Source organism: Rhipicephalus microplus, chromosome 6 (genome assembly GCF_043290135.1).
Source record: "Rhipicephalus microplus isolate Deutch F79 chromosome 6, USDA_Rmic, whole genome shotgun sequence".
Taxonomy (NCBI): Eukaryota; Metazoa; Arthropoda; class Arachnida; order Ixodida; family Ixodidae; genus Rhipicephalus; species Rhipicephalus microplus.
In genome coordinates, this window is record NC_134705.1 from 161710020 (window position 1) to 161730085 (window position 20066).

Consider the following 20066-nt stretch of genomic DNA (forward strand, 5'->3'; position numbering starts at 1 on the left):
CGTCGTGACACCTGTCGAACAAAATGCGTTAAAGGGGCTCTGAAGCACTTTTTATAGTAACCATAGAATGAATTCACTAGAAGAACTCATTGCCTCACGAATTCAACGCCGGTGAAATTTTAAGAATCCGTCCAGTGCGAGTGGAGTTGCAAAGGTTTGTCGCATGCTGCAATTGCATTATCTGTTTTCTCGTCCCGACGAAAGAGTGGGAAGCTAAGCAGAAAGGGTTGGCAGGGCAAAGAAACTACCGCGCCTCGTGACCTTGACCGCTTTTTTTTTCTTCGAATGCGCGGCTTTCTCAGCCTTATCGCGCGCGCACGCGTGGACAAGTAGCGGCCTCCCGCGGCTATCTCGGTACCTTGATTTTTCGGTCACAGACGCACAGACGATTTTTCGCTCATTACCAACGGGGCCGACGCCGGCGGCAGGTTTTCTGCGACACGAGCTCTTTAACGAGCCCTCTCGTCCCGACGAAAGCGCTGGAAGCTAAGCAGAAAGGGTTGGCAGGGCAAAGCGACTACCGCGCCTCGTGACCTTGAGCACTTTGACCATGGTTACTATCGCGTTAATAACATCGCCCAGCCACAGCTACCATTCCGCCTCCATCGAAATGTGACCGCCGCTGCCGGGGCCGAATCCGCGCGACCTTTTAGTCGGAACGACCGTGTTCTCCCTTGCACTGACGCTCTCTAATGAGCTAAAGAGTCCCGGTAGCCGCCGTGATGAGGCACCTAAGATAGAGAGCCTGTCTGCGGCGTCACGTGAACACAACCTACATAAACCAATGTAACCACACTTCCGGAACTTCTCTTACGCGCGCTACACGCAATTCTCCTGACCTCCACACTCCGAGAACAACGCATTTCGTCTCGGGCTTTTGTTGGCGGCAGCAGCTGCGCTACACTTGTACTTCGCAAGCGCACACCTGTAGGCTTCTGTTTCCATTCCAGAAAACCCCTCCCCGGGAGAGACGCATATGGGAGAATATCATTCACGGCTTTCAACTGCTCATCGCCAGCTGTTACTGGCGATGAGAGAGTCTTCTTGTTTCTGTCGCACCTGTTCGTTCGAGGCTCTAAAGCGCCCTTTGTTTCCGCGCACTGGCGCACGTCTACCTTCTCCGGTATCATGCACCTCTCGCGATCGTGGCGTGCGACGTGAAGTCCTCTGTCTAAGAGACTCAAAACCGACCAATGGCGAATTCCATTGGGAGAGCAGGAGCACTCAAAAGCACACTAAGTGCTCTCTTTAAAGCCGGCGTGTTTCAGTGGTCGAACACGTGCAGGAGCACTGTCATCAATTAGTAGAGCGATAGTGCTTTTGCTGTGCCCAGAGCAGCCAGGAGCAGTTTGCAGTGCTCTCGCCTGAAAAGTGGAGTAGGTGCAGTACGACGAGTCACGTGGTCCTTGAACGTCATAGCCTCCAAATTTTTCTTCAGCCGGTGAGCGCGGTGGCAATGGTAGCAACCATGTGTAGTTTGACACCCCTGTTTTGTACGGATGGCTACGATGAGAGCTGGACGTTTGCCGAATGAGTCATTTCACAGGCATACTAGGTATTAGGAGAACGAAGAATATGTGGCGGACCGATTTCACGCGTACTTTGCTGCTGCCCCACAAAGAATATGCCGGGGCTTGGAATGTTTCGGTCACACGGTCTTTCTACTCGTCACCTTCTCACCTGCCCTCTGGGAGCGTGGCGCATTCCAGTGGCAGGTTGAGTGGCCCTGCACTCAGCGCTCTGCCCCCCACTCCTCAGGGCCCTGCCCCTCTGCTGCTGTTCTCGCACTGGAATTCGCCTTAAGAGAGAGAGAAAAAAAAGGAAAGGCAGCTAGGCGGCTTCCTACTGTTGTTGCCAAGCCTGATTGAATGACGACTCAGTGTGGCCTGCTTCATAGCTTCACGAGGCCTCCCCACACGTGCGCGCTTCAGTGTTTCAGCACGTGGTTGTCTGACTCGACGTCGAGCACTCTTCGGAGAAAGAAGGTGCGCAGCTTTTTTTTTTTTTTTTTGACGCGGCACCGACTTCTTTTTTATCGGAGTAACACAGATGGAGCCTACTTCGTAGACGTGGCGGGGCCCGTGGAAGGAATTTCTACAATAGCGGTCGTTCACCAAAGTATAGGTAGTTGACAGCCTATCACTAAGATGCTCCGATGCATCTGTCGTAGAAGAAAGTGCAGTAGCCCTAGCAGCAACGCACTCCTCTGCGCTATACATACTCACAGATTGAAAGGTAGCGTACCACAACTATATGAGAGGCCGTATTTAAATGCAAGCCACGAGAGAAGAAGAGAGAGAGAGAGAATAAACATTTATTAATAACAAATGCACACTGAGCCTTCTTTGGGTGGGGCCCTCAGTCCAGGGCTTCATTGCCTTGAGCGACCCTGCGAGCCCGCTGGACCAGCTGCTGCTGTTCCTGCCGGCGTAAGCTGAGCAGTGCAGACTCCCAAGAGGAAAGGGTGGGATAGGGATTGGGAGGAACGCCCTGTAGGGCAGAGCATTCCCACGTGGAGTGGTACACCGTCGGTACGGATCCACAGAAGGGGCAGTAGGAGGGGTAGAGAGTCGGATGAAAGCGATTTAGCATATAAAGGCAAGGAAATGAATTGGTCTGTAGCTGCCGCCAAGCGACAGCATCTGCTCTGTTAAGTGAAGGATGAGGGGGAGGATACGTATAACGGCTCTGTCGGTAGTACTCCAGCGTAGCGTTGTAGTTTAGCGGTTCTGTCGATGCGTAGTCTGGATTGGACAGCTTTTCCAATGGAACGCAAGCCACGAAAAAGCAGCTCATCTGGCTGCCTGTTCAACAGGGGAAACGAGTTAGCACATAAGTCGACCCGAGCATTCTTTCCCCGGGTTCTGCATACCGACCCTTCAGCTGACCACGGCATTCAACCACCAATACCAGCTACAGCATACACAGATATACTGCCACCTACGAAGACAAACTTTGCCTCATTCCGCTAAGGAACTTATTATTAAAATTGAGGAGACCTGTCTGCGCACGCTCCAGACCATGTCTTATACAGCAGCCCGGTCATAACGGCGAAGATAGACCCAGAACAATTTTAGTGCGTTGCGTAAATTCTTTGGCAGCCGCGCTGACTTGTTTCACGTGGTTTTGGCTCGCCAGTCTAAATAGAAGCGTCGCGCAAATTACGCAGCCAACGTGGGAGGAGGCTTCGTCGGGCACAGCTCTCGAGGACCAGCGGAGGCTCGTGTAGCGGGCGCGAATTGCAGCGCAATCCAACGGAGTCTCGGAATAGGGACCCGCCCAGTCCTTCCTTCATATAAAATAAATTTTTTATTCATTTATTCACTCTCCCGTCGGAGAGAGAGGTTGCGCGGCTGTACAAGCATGCGCGCGCGCTCCCTCTGCAAAGTATAAGGGCTCGACGACGCGTCAAAAAAGGGCCACGCGCTAAAATGCTGCAGAGCGCGCGTGTAGTCGGGCCTTAACCTGTAGGTAGCCGCATGAACATCGACATAGTAGTTAAGCTTGTGAAATTACCCGCTACGGTGGTCTAGACCCACAGGTCGCGGAAGCAAATCCCTGGCCGCGGCGGCCGCATTTCCGACTGCGAACATCTTTCCTCCCTTACCTGCTTTCCTTCACCCTTTACGTAACGAGGAGCTGTGGGATGATGCTCTCCGCAATGGACCTCCCGAGGTCCGTTGAGCTTTGGCACAGCGAGGCCGACTCGTCGCTGGAGTCGTCCTAGGGACCCCGTACTTGTCCCAGGGACCCCGGAAACGTTACGTCAAACGGCCGACCACATTCGCAGCGCCCACCAACATTTCTCGTCTCGGCGTTCATACTTGTGTTATTGTCGCTTTAAAAGCAATTATTGCGCATATCTGAGGCACCGCAACAACACGTCAATATTCTGTATGTGTGGCTTTATGGTAGAGAAAGCATACGTAAGTAATTCTAAGAACCGTTCCTTTTATCACGCTGCGCTGACAATGAAAGGCGTTTCCAACGCTTTACTGAGACAGCACGGTGGCGGCATCTACCCGTCGCCTAGCGTTCTACACCTTATCACCTCTGAGAGGGGCGCGCACGCCGCGTGCTCTGTTTTTCCAGATAAGTGCCAGGTAATTAACGCTCATGTCTCACGTGTGACGTGACTCGATGTGCTCGTTCGCCCCCGCTGCTCGCTCGAGGCACTCTAACGCAGCGCCTCCAGAATACCATTCACCGATTTTCTTGCGCAGAACATCAAATAAACGTTTTGTTCACTCTCTCCAGACGCAAGACTGCATCGTCTTTCGACGACATTTGTGGTGTGACATGCAGATACGGGGCCATTTTTATTTTTACTCTCTATACCACTCTAGGCTCCAACCTTCTACCCCACCGCTCTCCCTCCATTGTCTTCGTTCTCTCTCGCACCTATACTGCGCAAGGCAGTGAGGCTTGCCTTCCGAATTTTGGCGGGCTACACCTTACTATCGCTCCGACCGACCTCTCTGTTTTTCTGTCAATAAATGTCCTCCACTGTGGATCACTGGCCACGTTGTTCGGCTGCTGACCCAAAGGTGGCGCGTTTGGTGCCGGGCGTGGCTGTCGCACTTCGACGGAGGTGAAATGGTAGGGGCTTATGTGTACCATGTGATGTCAGTGCACGCTGAAGAACACCAGATGGTCCAAATTTCTGGAGCTCTCCACTATGGCGTCTCTGAAAATCACGTGGTTTTGGGACGTAATACCACAGATCCTATTGTTTCGTAAATAAATCTTGTGTACCCAGCTGATTTCTTTATGCATCATAGTTCCTCTTTGATGTTTGTTTTTCTGCATCTTTTTTTTTATCTATTACCATCAGTCCTCCTAACCCTCACTTCTCTTTTTGTACTATAACCCCCCCCCCCCCCCCCCCCCCCCACGGAACGCAAAATTTCCGAGAAAGCTACATGCCCGCTTTGTCGGAGAACACAGCCTCCAAACAGGAGTTCCAGCTTGTAGGGGCCTACGCAGTTACTTTTGTGGGTTAGAAGCGCCGTGCACTAACAGAGTTGAAATTCGAATTGCAGTGTAGCCCCCGCTCCGTAAACTTTTATGGTTTGTTGTATCTGGTTACAATATAGATGCTTGGAGCTGCTTGGTACATGTATCTATAGGCTGGCATGCGCTACCGAAAGCTGTGTGTATATTCTTTGCACGCCAACAGACCTTAAGCTGTTAAATTAAACATCAGGCCCTTTGCGTTTTTACCACTACAGATTAGTTTCCGCGGGAGATAAGTTTATCCCCGGGTCTCCACCGCTGCGATTCTTTCAATCAGCTCATAATCGAAAATCCGGATATCTCCACTTTATTCGCTCTATGGTTCATCGTCCTCGCATATATTGTGCCGCCCTTTTTTATTTTTTTTTTCATTTTGATTGTCGTGGTCTTGACGAGCTTTTGCTCAACGCTTTCTCGCACGCGCTTATCAGATAGCGTGCTCACACGCGAGGCAGTGTGCGTATGCTCTCCAATCTCCGCGAGCCTGTCGCCTATAGAGATTGTATATACGGAACGCTCGATAGTAACTGTTTGACAAGCAGCGTCAGTTTCCTCCGCGGCGCAGATAAGATTTGACGCTCGCAAAGATTAGACTGATAAGCTCTCTCCGGTATTGTTACCCTACGCGCTTAATGAAGTCAGCAGAGAACAACGCCATTCGTGCGAAGGGGCATTATCTGTAGCTTCTAATTTTTTTAAGTAGCGTGCAGTAACTGTGTCGGGAATGAACAGGAATTAGAGCGGACGAAAAAAAAAAAACAACTTCTGTCGGTATAAGTATTGAAGCCACAACTTTCGGATAACGCGTCCAATGCTGTACCGATGGATGGTTTACAGAAAGTCACAGGCTCACTTCTTCTCCTCCTCCTCCTCCTCCTTTCGTGGCTCATACCCAATGCGTAGGATTGGCCAAGTAGTAGGCGAATTTTATGCATCCGCCTAAGGCGACATGATGGTAACATACATGTATGGCTGACACCATCGAGTTTCATATAAATACACTATACGCTAATGTGTCAAAGAGCTGGTAACGGCGCTTCAGCGAGCATGTATTGGTAGCAGATGGATTTGCCTATATTTCTCGCGCTCTGTGTTCCGTTTGGTTTGTCATGGCTTGAAGCTGTTTTTTCACGAAACAACAATCAGCAAATGTTTATCAGTTACGTTTCACTATTTTTACCTGTTAAGCTCACCAGTTTGAATCGGGTCACTAAGTTCAAAACGGTTTGTTCTTTTATCGTTTAGAAAAAAAAATTATTCACAGCATGTACAGAACACAAAGGCTTCATACCATTCCAGTAACAGGGCACATACACTTCGGCACATCTATATTTCACGACTAACATCACTACGTTACTGTGAAGACATTTGCTCTAATATACATGATTATGTGGCATACATGTACACAAGAACTCAATGCGATATCATGATACAATGGTATAACGATACAATAAATTATTTTATAGGTTTTTTTATTCGAATAGGTTCTTTTATGTTGGAAGAAAAACTGAAACGCTGCAATGAATGAAGCCACAACTGCGTTCGTAGCCCACAAGTACGAAAACTATAGGCAAAACCACGTACTATCCACCATTCCCATGCCTGCTGACGATCGCAGCGCCAGGGTCCCCTCTACAGTGAAACTATATGTCTGACACCCACTCTGGGGGATTGGCCAAGAAACGAATAGTTTTTAATTAAAAGTGATCACGTATTTGTTGTATGACTTATTAGTTGCGAAGTTGTTCTAATAAATTAATGATGGTAATTTACATACCAGACATCGACAAGGCGCAAGCCGTATTCTTTTCCTTCTCGACCGATGTGTTGATCCATGCCCTCTGAAAGCTTTCCGGTGTGTAACGTAGTTTTACGTGGCCTCCGTGATCGACTCATTTTTGACCGAGCGATGACGTCACAGGCATCGGTAAGCTGTGACGTCATGTGGTGACTTCATCGCGTGATGGCAACTTCACTGAACAATTTATAAGGGTATATCGCACCACGACAAGGACACGAAAAGAGAGACGGACATACACATAGCGATAACTTGCAACTATTGTTTTATTTGCGATCACACATGCCATTTATACAGTAACAGTGGACCGATAAAACCTGGAACATATCATGTTAGGATACAGCACACCTCATGCACGCGTCATAATCGATCGCGACGATCTGAACTCGCCAACTTCAAAGTGAAGATTCCAGATACTTCTTTTCTTTAGCTGACGAAGCTATCGAAGCCACAGTCACGCATTTATCTTTCATTTTGTCAATGTCAAAGGCTTCAATGATTTCACGCGTAGTTCTGTCACGGGCCCTAAAGAGAATACGGGTGTTTTGAAACACAGGGACACTGTGTGTGTGTGCGTCTCTCTTTTTGTGTCCTTGTATAGTGGTGCGCTATACCCTTACAAATGATGAACCCAAACCGACTAGCCCGGTAACGTGTCTTAGCGAATTTCACTAAACCGCTCGTGTAGGCGCCGACCCCCCTAGGATGCCGGTCAACCTTTGCGTTTGACGAAGCGTTTAATAAGACTTTGGCCTTGATAATCTTCAAAACGGCTTCCCTGCAAGTTTTTTTTTTTTCACCAATGTATCTCGTTCTCAGACTGCTTTTCTCGCGTCTTATCTTAATACTTATGAACGTCTTCTAACCCGGTAGTCGCAGGATCAAATCCCGGCTGCATTTTCGATGGAGGCGAAAATGTTGGGGTTAGTTTGCTTAGATTTAGGTGCCTGTCAAAGAACCCCATGTGGTCGAAATTTTTTGGAGCCCTCCACTATGGTGTCTTTCATAATCATATCGTGATTTTGGGACGTTAAACTCTAGATATTATTATGATTTATTCCTAATTCATCGATCCCTCCGTCGATCGATCGATGTAAGGGCGCTCGCGTTCGTAACCTGGTATATAATAATTTCGCAGCACCGGGACAGTGCAAAAGGTTGGATCCCGGAGGGAGGAAGCTTGAGCTAACTGTGGGATTTAAAAGATTGCCTCTCTGTTACAAAGCAGTAACGAAGTCCTTGGGCCGGATGCCCCCAAGCGTGCCTTCCCGTCATCTCGGACATTCTTTTGTGGGGTGCGGGTTGTCACCTGCACCGGCTCTGTTTGTCTCGGCTGTGCGCTTTGCCTGCGGGGCAGTGGCTACGGGCGGGCCCCTCTGGAATGTGGGGAAGGCCGGTTGTGTGCTACAGGAGCGGCTGCCATGAATTTCTCCTGCGTGGTCGCTTCCTAGTCCCCGCGCGTGTGCCACGTTTCATCTGCCACGTGTGTGAAGGGATACTTGTGTTGTGCTCTCTATGAGTGGTTGGTTCCCCGAAGTGTCATTTCCACCCCTATCTTCGGAACTGCCCGGCGAGGCAGCGGGAGCAGCCCGCCAGAAGGGAACAGAGGAGTGTCGCGAGAAGAGTCGTCGTTCGGACGTGTTACTGTCCAACATGTTGCAAATAAACGTCTTGTTAAGTTTTCCTTGACGCCTGTCCCTCTGCCTCAGCTCTCGAGAGTTCTGAACGTCCCCGTGGCCTGCGGAATGACGACCACCACCCAGCTCCACGCTACCTACTGGGTCCGCTGCGGCCACCGACGCGGCTCGTAACACTCTCCCAGTGGAGGATCCAGAGGGAGAGCAGTGTAGGGTATTTTTACCTCGCATCAGACCACGTGTTTGAGACCCCTGCCATATAGGAGGACACCAGTGCATACACAGATAGTGCGCTTATATGACGACTGTTCTTTGGCTTTGCTACAATCGTGTCCCGCTTTCTTTCTGTACGGTTGGGATCACCGATGAGTCGACACTTATATGGCCCTCATTGCATAATTTCGTAGTTTGCTTACGCCAACGCACGAGTGTTTGCATACGAACAGCGCGCGGTCCGCCGAAAACGGCATACGACATCAATAGACTTGCTTAGCTTAGGGAACCTTTATGTGCGCGTCGCAGGCCGCGCCCACGTGACTGCTCCCTCGGTTCGCTATAGGACGATCGTGAACGCGGAAACGCGCGCAGAGGTTGTACCGAATCATCCCGGTTTTTATTCGCTACTTTCAGATAGCGCGCGAGATAAACGCGTCGGTTGCTTTTGATAAACGTTGCATCAAACGGGGCGTCTATTCGAACTGGATTTCGTGAGACGCTTCGTGGACTTCGTAGACGTGCGAATATCATCATTGCACCTGTGAAGGGTGGCGTAACGTATGGTAAAAGTTCTTAGGTTGGGTACGCTCGTAATGCATGACGCCAGCCAAAGGGCATTGCCACATATTTGTCAGGGAAAGCGGCCGAACATAACGGCAAATGGTACATATGCGAGTTTTGCGTGCCGAAACTCGTATACGATTACGAGGCCCGCCGCTGTGCAGAACCCCGAAAATTTGGGCCACGCGGTAGTCCTTAAAGTGCACTGAACTCGCACAGTACGCGGACCTTCAGCGTTTCATTCATTAATTTACTTATTTATTTATTTCTGCTGGCTTGCTTTGCAACCCATAAGCAGGAGTGGGTTGTACAAAAAGCTCAAAGAAACAAAAGTAACGAACTGTAAATACACATTGTAAGAAATGCGACCACCGCGAACGGAATCGAACCCGCTATCTTTGGTTCAGTATCCGAGCACCACAACTACCGTAGAAACCGCAGCGAAATGTTCACCTACAGAGATATAATTCGCGATAACCCAACAATAGTGTGACTTCTGTGACTTCCGGTTGTACCACCCCTCCTCCCTTGATTTCTGCGCCAACTCTATTATCCTCTCTCGGCGCGACTCAACAAGTGTGCTGTCAACGTGGGCGTATTCGACCAAACTCATCTCACGCGAATCAAAACACTAAAAAAAAAAAAAAAGCGGCAGCCGGGAGCTGTCAGTCGGAACAAAAGCCGTGACCTGCGCGCGTCCCTCACCTTCTCTCTCTCTCCTCTACCGACCTTCTCATCGCTTTCTACACCGGCATAGATCTCTCGCTAACGCGGTCTCTAATTGAACGCGCGGGCGCCCCTGACGCTTAATTAGTCAAATGAAAGCTGGCGACGGGACTGCCTGCCCGCGTCGTCTTCAACACCGACCTTCTTCCCTCCCGCGTCCTTCGCTCTACTCCTAATCTCCCTCTTTGCCGTCGCAATAACAAACTGCGCCGCTGTGTTTTAGTTGGATACAGGCACGCACAAACACAGCGAAAGGAACAGCGCACGTGCGCATCTCGTCAAGTGCCGCTTGACAGCGCGATTTTCGGCAGCAACTCTCGAGCTTAGCTCATTCGCGAATCCTCGCTCACCCGTCATCGCATCTACATTCTAGCCAGCGCGGGGTTATCATCTTCTCCGAGAGCTAGCGGCGTCACGCTTGGAGATGTAGCTCCGCGTTCTCTACTGCTACCGCGACCTAGCGAGAGAGTGGACTGGGAAAGAGCGAGAAACTGCGAGAAGCGAAGCGTAGTGCACCGCCACCGCTACGCCCTCTCCCATTGGTCGACACCTCGGCTTGTCCGTGCCGCGCGCTGCGATTGGCCCATCCTCGCCGCTGCTTTCCTCGTCTCGGCGACCGCGGCGACGCCTCGGCGGCAGTCTCAGGGGTGGGGGGTTGCGAAGGGTTTCCTGGCTGCGTCAGTGTTTCTATTTTTTTGTTGTTACTTCAGTGTCGTGTCGGGTCCTTGACGCCTTCGGCCCTGGATTTACGCCGTGCCCTCGACGTCGCCATCAACGTAAGTTCTCTGCTTCCTTTCGGAACTACGTTGCCGCTTTCGCGAGACGCGCGCGCTCGTAGTCAATTCGCCTTGCTTCGGGCGCGCGCGGAAAAAACGGACGCAGCCAGCGGCAGCACTGCATGCAATCGTAACCGAGCCAAAAAAAAAAAAAAAAAAAAGGAATACAGGTAGCGCCATCTGTCGACGCAGCTGTCAAGCAAGCCGTGTCGCTGGCTGCTAGCAAAAGTGCGAGGGGCTTGCTAAGCCTAACGCCACGCTTACTCCTCCTCGCTTGCCTTCCCTCGCTCGTACGCCGCGCTACGCCCGTTCTAGCGGCGTTTTCCCGTGGCTGCTGCTGCGGACATCGGCAGGAGCATCGGCTCGCAAGTAAGCCTCCGGAAAACGTCTGGCAACGAGTCAAAAAAGCAGAAACAAGTGCGCCGTCTTCCAAACAAGAGTTTCTGCGGTTTGCGCTTGTCGCCGTTTTGCGACCCGAAAGGATGCTCGCCTCTTTCTTCGCCCAAGACTGTGTTCACAAGTGGTGGTGGTGGTGTTAGTGGTGGTTGTGGTGCTGCTCAGTGGATAAGTACGGCGCGGGGGCCAGCGCTAGCTATTGATGCTGGCCGGCCTTGCACTGTGAGTACCGCTGCCCCGTCGGCTACGAACGTCGCCTGTGCGGTGAAGAAGTACCCCTCCACTGCGTGTTGTTTCCCCTGCGCTGCTGCTGGCTCCTCGTAAGTGCGCTCACGCTCATTTCTTTTTTTTTTCTCTCGTGTTTTCCTAGTTAGCGTAGCGCGGCCGGTGGCGCTTAGGCACAAGAAGTTGCCTACCCGTAGTTCACCGCCTACCCAGGCGAGAGCTGTGCTAGCGCCGGTGTCGAGCTATGCCTAGCGACGACTTCGGGGACTCCCCGTGAACAGCGCTCGGCTCGGTCGGTGGCATCTCGGGCTTGTTCTAGGCCATGCCGCCGCCAGCGCCGCAAAAAAACAAACAAAAGAGAACGCGTGTTGGGGCGGCGTACACGTCGAGTACCTCGGCTTCTTTCCTATTCGACTCTCCCGAGTTGGTCGCTCACATTCTAGAAAGGTTCTGTCCAAGCAGCCGCGTCGTAGCATTTAACGCGACGGTTATTTCGATTTCGCCACCGTTTCTGCCCGTAGTGAAGTGGAAAGATAGCGTTTCTGCCTAAGTTGGAACTGCACGATCACTACCTGGTTAGCGCTTGTCATTCGTTTCATCGCGCATTTTGTCGTGATAACGCGCTATTGATCTAAGCATCATATAAGGTGGTGGACTATTACATTTTCCCGAGTGTCGGTAGTTGGTTGGAAGTTGGGCGATGCGAGTCCCAAGTCGCGCGTCTCTTACGGGCCGAGTTCTTCACCTCGTCTTGTCCCGACGCTGAATCTGCGTTTCATTCGTGAATGAATGCCGTAGATTGCCGGTGATTCCTAGTGACTGCTTTCCGACACTGTAGTAGCGCCGACGACGCACTGTGTCTGCGCGCTTGCCGCGACCTGTTTGTTTAACCCTGCGAATTCGATTGAACAAGAAGAAAAAAAAAGTTGCGCGGCATTCCTACCTCGGAATGCGAAGCTGGTACGACATCTTGGTTTCGTTGCGTTTGTTCCATTCGCGGTGATGGATCTAACAGAGAGTACAAAGTTGCGTAATAACTGTTTTGGCGTACCTGTTGCGTATGTAAAACGCTAATTGCGCTCGCGTCCAAGCTCTGCCAACTTTTCTTTGTCGGAGGCTGGTCCAGTCTGAGTCGACACCTTTCTCGAGCGACCGCTCAGTCGCTTCGGCGGCCGTTTCTTTTGCACAAATAGACAGAGGTGAAAAAAGTTGCAGTGATGGCAGACCTAATCGTGCCGCATGCTAGGACCTTGCGCGTGAATGGAAGCTTGTAGCTAATAACCACAGCCCTCTCCTAGATTTGAACTTGCCTGCCGGATTATCGGCGGTCACTTGGGAAGCGGCCGTCGTCGGAACTACGGTGGTAGCGCCACTTAAGTAGGGTTTGTCTTCAAATAAGTTTTTGAGTTTTTGGAGCTTATATGCAACAAAACTAACGAAAAACAGTTTTAAAAAGGCGTAAACGTAATTAAAATTAATTATAACTAACCCTACGTAAGTGACGCCGCCATAGATGACGGGCGTTTCGCGCTCATTCAGCAGGAAACCCTTTGAATACAAGGCATAGCCTCTGAAATTAGCAAACGCCAACGTTGCTGACCTTAAAGGCCAAGTACAAAGACCCTTAACCCTACGTAGGTGGCGGTGCCATGGATGACGGGCGTTTAGCGCTCGTGCGGCAGGCAAGAAAAATCTTGGAGGCTACGAGCTAACATGAGGGTGGTGCTAGCGTCCGCAGCCATCTTGAAAAGTGCGCAAACTACGGGTACAGGGAAAATATAAGGACCCACCGCCGCGCTGATTCAAGAACCATCACCGATTGAGCCACCTGTCGGTTCTACAGTCCAGAGCCAGGCGCCCGACCGCTCTAGATAAGCGCGGTTCAGACTGCGCTCTTTGCACTGGTCAGATGCGTTGTGTCGTAGCAGACGACCAAACTTGCGGAGCCCCAAAGGGATGCCTTGTCACGGTTAGTCGCATCCGCGATCGAAAAGTAGTCCGTCGGAACGCCTTACGCAGTAACGGTGTTAGCTGAACTCTCGTGCGTGCTTCGTTAATGCGTGGTGGGTGTCGAGATCTGGAGCTAATTATGCGCGGCGGAGCGACACACTCCGGTTGATCAGAGGACTATGCGGCACATGCGTCGTTCTCCCAGGCGACCGACAACGTAGTATCACTGAGCGAGAGAGGAGGAATGATGCTTTGTGAGGCACGGGACCTACTGAAACCAACATACAAAGAAGAAATGAAAGTTTTCGACGACGTTATTTTTGGTCTATTTAACTATACGTTTCTAATTGACATACACGAGAGCAAAAAAAAAAAGAAATCCAAACGTGTACGAAAAGTCAACTTCTCGCCGGCAGGGTCTGAACATACAACCATAGCATAACGCGTGCGATGTTCTGCCACGCACCGGCTCATACTTTTTGTCTGTGTCTCCTGGCGCCTACACTCATTTCGGCGCAGTTCGTGGCGCCACCAGTCCATGCAGTCACGAGCGATATCAGTTTTTGAATCGCGCACGGCCGCGGCCTCTAAACATGCCTACACTACGCCCCAGTTCAGATGGTAGATTGAGGGGTTTCTTTGCCGCCTTCTTCCTAAAGGCGCATCCTCGCCACTTGTTATTTCTTCATAAAGCACGCGCACAAAGTCAGCCCTAAGACTGATCGATTGATATGGGGGGTTGAACGTCCCAAAACCACCGTATGATTATGAGAGACGCCGTAGTGGAGCCAGGCTCCGGAACTGGGGTTCGTTAATGTGCACCCAAATCTGAGCACACGGGCCTACGACATTTCCGCCTCCATAGGAAATGCAGCCGCCGCAGCCGGGATTCGATCCCGCGACCTGCGGGTCAGCAGCCACTAGACCACCGCGGCGGGGCAGCCGTAAGCCTTCCACTTATCAGAATATCGCGCTTTTCGGCTACACGCTGCTGCCTCCGCTGGCGCAGAAGGCACGAGACGAAGGGAAATCGTGGAAATCAGTGATCGCAACACGATATTCATGCGAGACGAGGCCATGTGGGCGTACTACTCCGCGAAAAAAAAAGTACGGCAGGAAACAGTCATCGCAACCGATACCACTCGCGTATAGACCAATCGAGAGCCTATATACTCTCTCGCAACGTCGCTCGCGCGGATCCGTTGCTGCATCTGACGAATGTCGCGGAAAGGGCGACAAACTCCGGCGCCAAATAACGCAACGCGCTTGTTTTTTCGGAGGTTCCTCGGGGACCGTTCAACGCGGTACTGCACAGTCTCTCACCGAAGACGTCGCTGTTTGCAGTCACGTTGCTACAGTTGCGTCGCGAAGAAACGGGAAAAGGGTGACCGAAACACTGCGTTATACAGTCGAGTTCTGTAATACTTTCGAGGTGCAGCTTGCACTTCTGCGTCACGTCAGGCAGGTGGCAGTGGAGTCCTGGACTTGGGGCCCCACCCATCAAGCTCATGACCCCTGTACCAAACCCTTGCGAATAAAGTTTTTTTCTTTTTTCCTTCCTTCGATGCCTTGAACATGAAACAAAATAACTGGCAGTTCCGTGTACGAATACAACTGGTGAGCGGAGATCCTGAGAATTGAGACGCTAACGATTCGATGCGTCTGCGTGATCCTGCTGCTGGCTTTCACGAAGACAGTAGGGTAGAGCAGAAGTTGACGTTTCGAGAACCTGTACCGTTTCGCAGGCAGTTCCGCTCGCTAACCGGCACGTGCGGCTGATGCGTGAACGCGTATAGGCGACGCGCATGCCGCGTCAGCGATGCTGTGCGCGTTCTTCCGTGCCCTTTTTTTCTCCACACGCCGCGCGTCGTTTGCGAACGCTTGAGGCACGATCACCGTGGGCGGGACGCGAGATGGAACTGCAGCGTCGCAGACGACATTTCTTGGCAATGCTGCGAAGGCTACAGAGGCGAAACGCGCGTGTCCTGCCGCTTACGAATGTATCGTCCGGCAATTGTGTCCTTATCTTCTGCGTGAAATATGAAAGATACCGCCTTCAATATTTGCGTATGGGCACCGTGCAGTGGAGTTTTTCGATTGAATTGCAGCGCCAAAACACATAGCCTTGCGGAAGAAAAAAGCATCATTGGGACGGGTTCGGTAAAAAATGGAACGCGATGCGCGCGCCTAGCGCCCTGCATGACAGGGCGCAGATTGTGGCCGGGGTGCACGCGTCCATTTCTGCTTGCCCCTTAACGGCCAATGGCAGCGACTTTGAGGCGGGCCAGTGTTGAGCAACGCAGCTCCCTCTGGTCACTGGACGATGCCCGGAGGACGCAGCTTACATTATAGTAAGATGTAAGATCCATTTCCGATGGAGGCGGAAATGTTGTAGGCCCGTGTGCTCAGATTTGGGTGCACGTTTTAAAGAACCCCTGCAGGTGGTCGAAATTTCCGGAGACCTCCACTACGTCTATAGTTCTAATCTATGCCAGTACTGTACCACCAGAGCCACTCTCGACCATATCCTATGGGAGTGTCCAGCATTAGTCAGAAATTCTGGGGTCGCGGCCTCCAATGAAGACCTTCGGGCTCGTTGGCGGACTGCGCTGCTCAGTTCGGGCCTGGACAAACAACTTTGGGCGATCCAGCAGGCCAAGGAAGCTGCCGGGAGACACGGTCTCTCCGTTGGCCCCTAGGTGGGAGCCCATCCCAGCAATCTGCCGGAAATTAAGTCTATCTCTTTCTCTCTCTCCACTACGGCGTCTCTCCTAATCATATGGTGGTTTTGGGACGTTAAACCCCACAAATCAATCAACCTCGTTGGTTTTATCTTATTCGTTGTCACTTGGCGTTTTCGAACGTGTGAGAAGAAGAACATAAACTTTATTTGTCGAATCCAGACGATTCTAGTCCGGCGTTTTTTAGTGGGCCTGGGCACCCACCGCGGATGCGGTTCCGAGACCTTGTCTCGAAGCGGCTTCCTCGGCACGCTGGACGGCCCAGAGTTGTGCTGTCAGGTTCGAGCTGAGCAGTGCAGCCTTCCAACGCGAGTGGAGGCTGGCGGTGGAAGAGTGAGATGAATCGGCACTGTTCGAATTGTTTATTAGGCTGTTCGAATTGTTTATTAGGCAACGTGTGAGAAATCCGCGCCTTTTGTGTGCACTTACAGGGTGTCTACCAACCTGGAAAACCTGGAAAACCTGGAAAAGTCAGGGAATTTGAACACGCCTGGAAAAGTCAGGGAAAAGTCAGGGAATTTCTGAAAAATCCGGCCAGGTCATGGAAACTGACTGTAGTCTTTCAGATCGTCACGAAAATATTCATTAGCATTAATCAAAGCTTTAAAAATCGCTCCTTAAACCACACAGAACAGCTAAGCAGAAGCATAGTTAAAAAAAAAAGCAGTGCATAGCTGGCGCTTCTACTTTCCGAGTACAACGTTACTCACGCGCATAAAATTGTGCATGTTTGTCTTGGCCGCGATCTCGGCTCGGCTTGAGGGTTTTCTGGTTAGGCTGGAAGTGCCATCAGCAGAGGGCAAGGTGCACAGAATATGCGAGTCGTAATTATTTTTTTACTGAAATGTGTAGTTTACAGGTGCGTAAATTGGACTGGGATACAAAAACAGTAGTAGAGCAAATATGGTAATCCAGATCGGATCCAATCCAATCCAATCCACATATCAAGATGCCTGGGCTGCAGCCATATTGCCATTCTTCTTGTGATGCCGTGAGCATGCAGTGAGTTGCTATGCCTCTTGCGAAGAAGTGTTCGTTTAACCCTGATTGGGTGAACGCGGAAATATCCGAGCACGCCTCATGGATTAGAGCAGTGCCGAACGATACAAGTAAGGCTCACTGTGCAGCATGCCAGAAGACTTTCTCGCTTAGCAATATGGGCATCGCTGCTGTCTCCAGTCACGCTGTGAGCAAGAAACACCTAACTGCTGTGAGCATTGTGCAAAGTGCTTCCCAGACAAACATCCGCGCGTTTTTCGGTGCTGGACCCAACTTGCCGTGTTCCATGACTGCTACGACTACGAGTGAATGTGTATCGACTGTGCCAAGCACGAGTGCTGAAAGCGTGCCTGCTAAACCGGTGGCCGTCGCGCCTGACGGGAAGGCATCCTTAAATGGGTTTCTGGTCAAAAAATGTGTCACGAAAGCAGAAGTTGTTTGGTGTCTGAACACTATAGCGACCCATGGATCGTTTCGTTCAGCAGCAGCGTCAGCGGCGCTTTTTCCCATCATGTTCCCCACGTGCGACGTCGCGAAGAAGTTGCAACTTGGTAAGGACAAAGTTGGCTATACAATTTGTTACGGTATAGCCCCGTACTTCCGAAACAGGCTGCTATCAAAGCTGCATAGTGTCCCACACGTGGTCGTGGCTTTTGACGAGTCCCTGAACAAAATTGCTCAGAAAGAGCAAATGGACGTTTTGATCAGGTTTTGGGACCCAGCTGACGACGTTGTCAAAACCCGCTACCTGACGTCCTGTTTTTTAGGACACACTCGCGCAGAAGATTTAGCTGCCGCTTTCAAAAAGGCCACTGAGAACATTGAGCCGGCAAAAATACTTCAACTTTCGATGGATGGTCCAAACGTCAATTTGAAGTTGTTGAAGTCGTTGAAGCAAGAGTTTTCTGCGTCTGATGGAAATCAGAATATTGTGGACATTGGAAGCTGCGGACTGCACGTTGTGAGTGGTGCATTTAAAACAGGCCACAATGTGACAAAGTGGAACACAGTAGTGTTTCTTAGAAGCTTGTACAATTTGTTCAAAAACGTCCCTGCACGCCGAGCCGACTATGTCAATTTCACAGGGAGCATACTGTTTCCGCTAAAGTTTTGCTCAGTGCGCTGGCTGGAAAATGGCAAGGCTCTTGCTAGGGCACTGCAAGTCCTCCCAAATGTGGTCAAATATGTTGAGCATGTCAAGAAAGAAAAGAAACTTCCAGCGTGTGGCAGCTATGCTCATGTCGAGACGGCTGTGAAAGACGAGATGCTGCCAGTAAAGCTGGCCTTTATGCTTTCAGTTTCAGAAGAATTGGAGCCATTTTTGGCTGAGTTTCAGACAGAAAAGCCGATGCTACCTTTTCTTGCAACAGCACTGGACGGCCTGTTGCGGTCACTGCTGGGACGAATCGTGCTAAAGGAAAAGCTGGATGCTGCAGGCACATTTTCAAAACTGATAAAAATTGATCTGGAGAACCCAAACAACATCATTGGTATAGCTGCCTTTGACATAGGCCTTGCCGCCAAAAGTGAGTTGCGAAAGATCACTAAACCATCTCACACTGCGGTGGTAAGTGTCAAAAAAGAATGCATCTTATTTATTAAGGCCTGTTCAGCAAAGATAATCGAAAGATCACCTCTGAAATACAAGCTGACAAGGGGGGCCAGTTGCTTAAACCCAGCAGTTTGTGCCGCTTCTGTGGAAGCTGGCCAGAAGCAGCTAAATATTGCACTTGAAGTACTTATAGATCATGGGCGCCTTACAGGCCTACAAGGAGAGAGAGCAAGTAGATCATATGTACAAGTGTGCTCGAACAGCACTGCACAAGTGCGTTTGCGAAAATTTGATCGTGCAAGAGAGCGCTTGGAGAAGCTGTGGGTGGAACTCTGTGCAAGTTCTCATGAAGAGCTACTGCTGTTTGTGAAGATTGTGCTGTGCCTTTCTCATGGAAATTCTTCCGTGGAGCGGGGATTTTCAGTGAACAAGGAATGTCTTGTGGAAAATATGAAGGAGGAGTCACTTGTAGCACAGAGGTTAGTGTACGATGAGGTGTCTGCAGCAGGTGGTGTTGCAGAAGTTGACGTAACAGACAAGATGATAGACATGGTTCGAAGTTCCAACATCAAATGGAAGGAAGACCTGGAGAGGAAAAAGAAGGAACGGTTGGACGTATTGGATGCTGAAAGGAAAAAGAAGAGGACTGCGGCTCTTGTGAAAGAGCTTGAATCAAAGAAGCAAAAACTGATGGAAGACGCACAGCTTCAGGTCTCCATGCTGCAGCAAGAGATTGAATCCTTGAAACAGTGAAGGCATTGCCGATGCAAGTAAACAAGCTTTTCTGTTTGTCGAGGGACAATTATTGTGTCTTTGAATATTTTATTTATTGTAAAAAATGCTTTCAGACAAGGGAATGCAATAAAGCAGCATGGTTTCCATTTTATATGAGCGCCTCATAATTTCTTTTTACCGCTCTGGAGTTTGTTTTCCAGTGCGCAGTTTCTTCCAAGCAGACGTACCGGTCATGGAATTTGCTTGAAATGGTCATGGAAAACCTGGAAAAGTCAGGGAATTTGGAAAAATGTAATTGGTAGACACCCTGACTTAGAACGCCAAGTGGCGCATGCGTCGATACGAAACGCTCTTCGCGCGCAGCCGTCACTTTGCCCAGCGGCGCGGATTATATCGCCTCGTCGGGATTAGATATGATTAGAGTGCCACGTCGGGGAAATACCAATTGCCGACAAGCCCACGATCTAGAGGGCGACACTGGTTGGAGAGCGGAGCATACGGACCCGGCGTGTTACCTGCGCACCTTCGAGTAACGCGTTTCTGTGTAGTCGCCGGCGACGAATTAATTACTCGCGTACGACAACGCCGCCGCCTATACCAAATCGCAGGCTTCGCTCGAAACTTCTAGTTGTTGTTGCTTTTAGTGGTTCACGAGGTAAAGGAAGAAGGCACCTAATTTCTGTCTGCTTACAGGCGACAAGAAGAGAGCAGAGTGGATTAGGCGACAAACGGGGGTTA

At 50.6% G+C, this 20066-nt stretch overlaps 2 protein-coding genes across 4 annotated transcripts in view; both read left to right on the top strand.

Annotated features, from left to right (window-relative positions):
- The first annotated feature begins 10594 nt into the window (after nucleotides 1–10594).
- Nucleotides 10595–20066, top strand: part of Hers (Histone gene-specific Epigenetic Repressor in late S phase) — an 87412-nt gene continuing 77940 nt past the window's right edge. For 2 of the 3 annotated variants that reach the window (XM_037418662.2, XM_037418664.2), the window contains exon 1: nucleotides 10595–10730. The gene's annotated coding sequence lies outside the window, so the exon portion shown is untranslated. Of the gene's footprint in view, nucleotides 10731–11152; nucleotides 11447–20066 lie in introns of those variants that run through there. The other variant, XM_037418663.2, reaches the window with a different exon arrangement.
- LOC142765620 (uncharacterized) lies at nucleotides 16463–19479 on the top strand. Its single transcript, XM_075866899.1, has one exon. The coding sequence runs from the start codon at nucleotides 17055–17057 to the stop codon at nucleotides 19344–19346; it is 2292 nt and encodes a 763-aa protein (XP_075723014.1). The 5' UTR covers nucleotides 16463–17054; the 3' UTR covers nucleotides 19347–19479.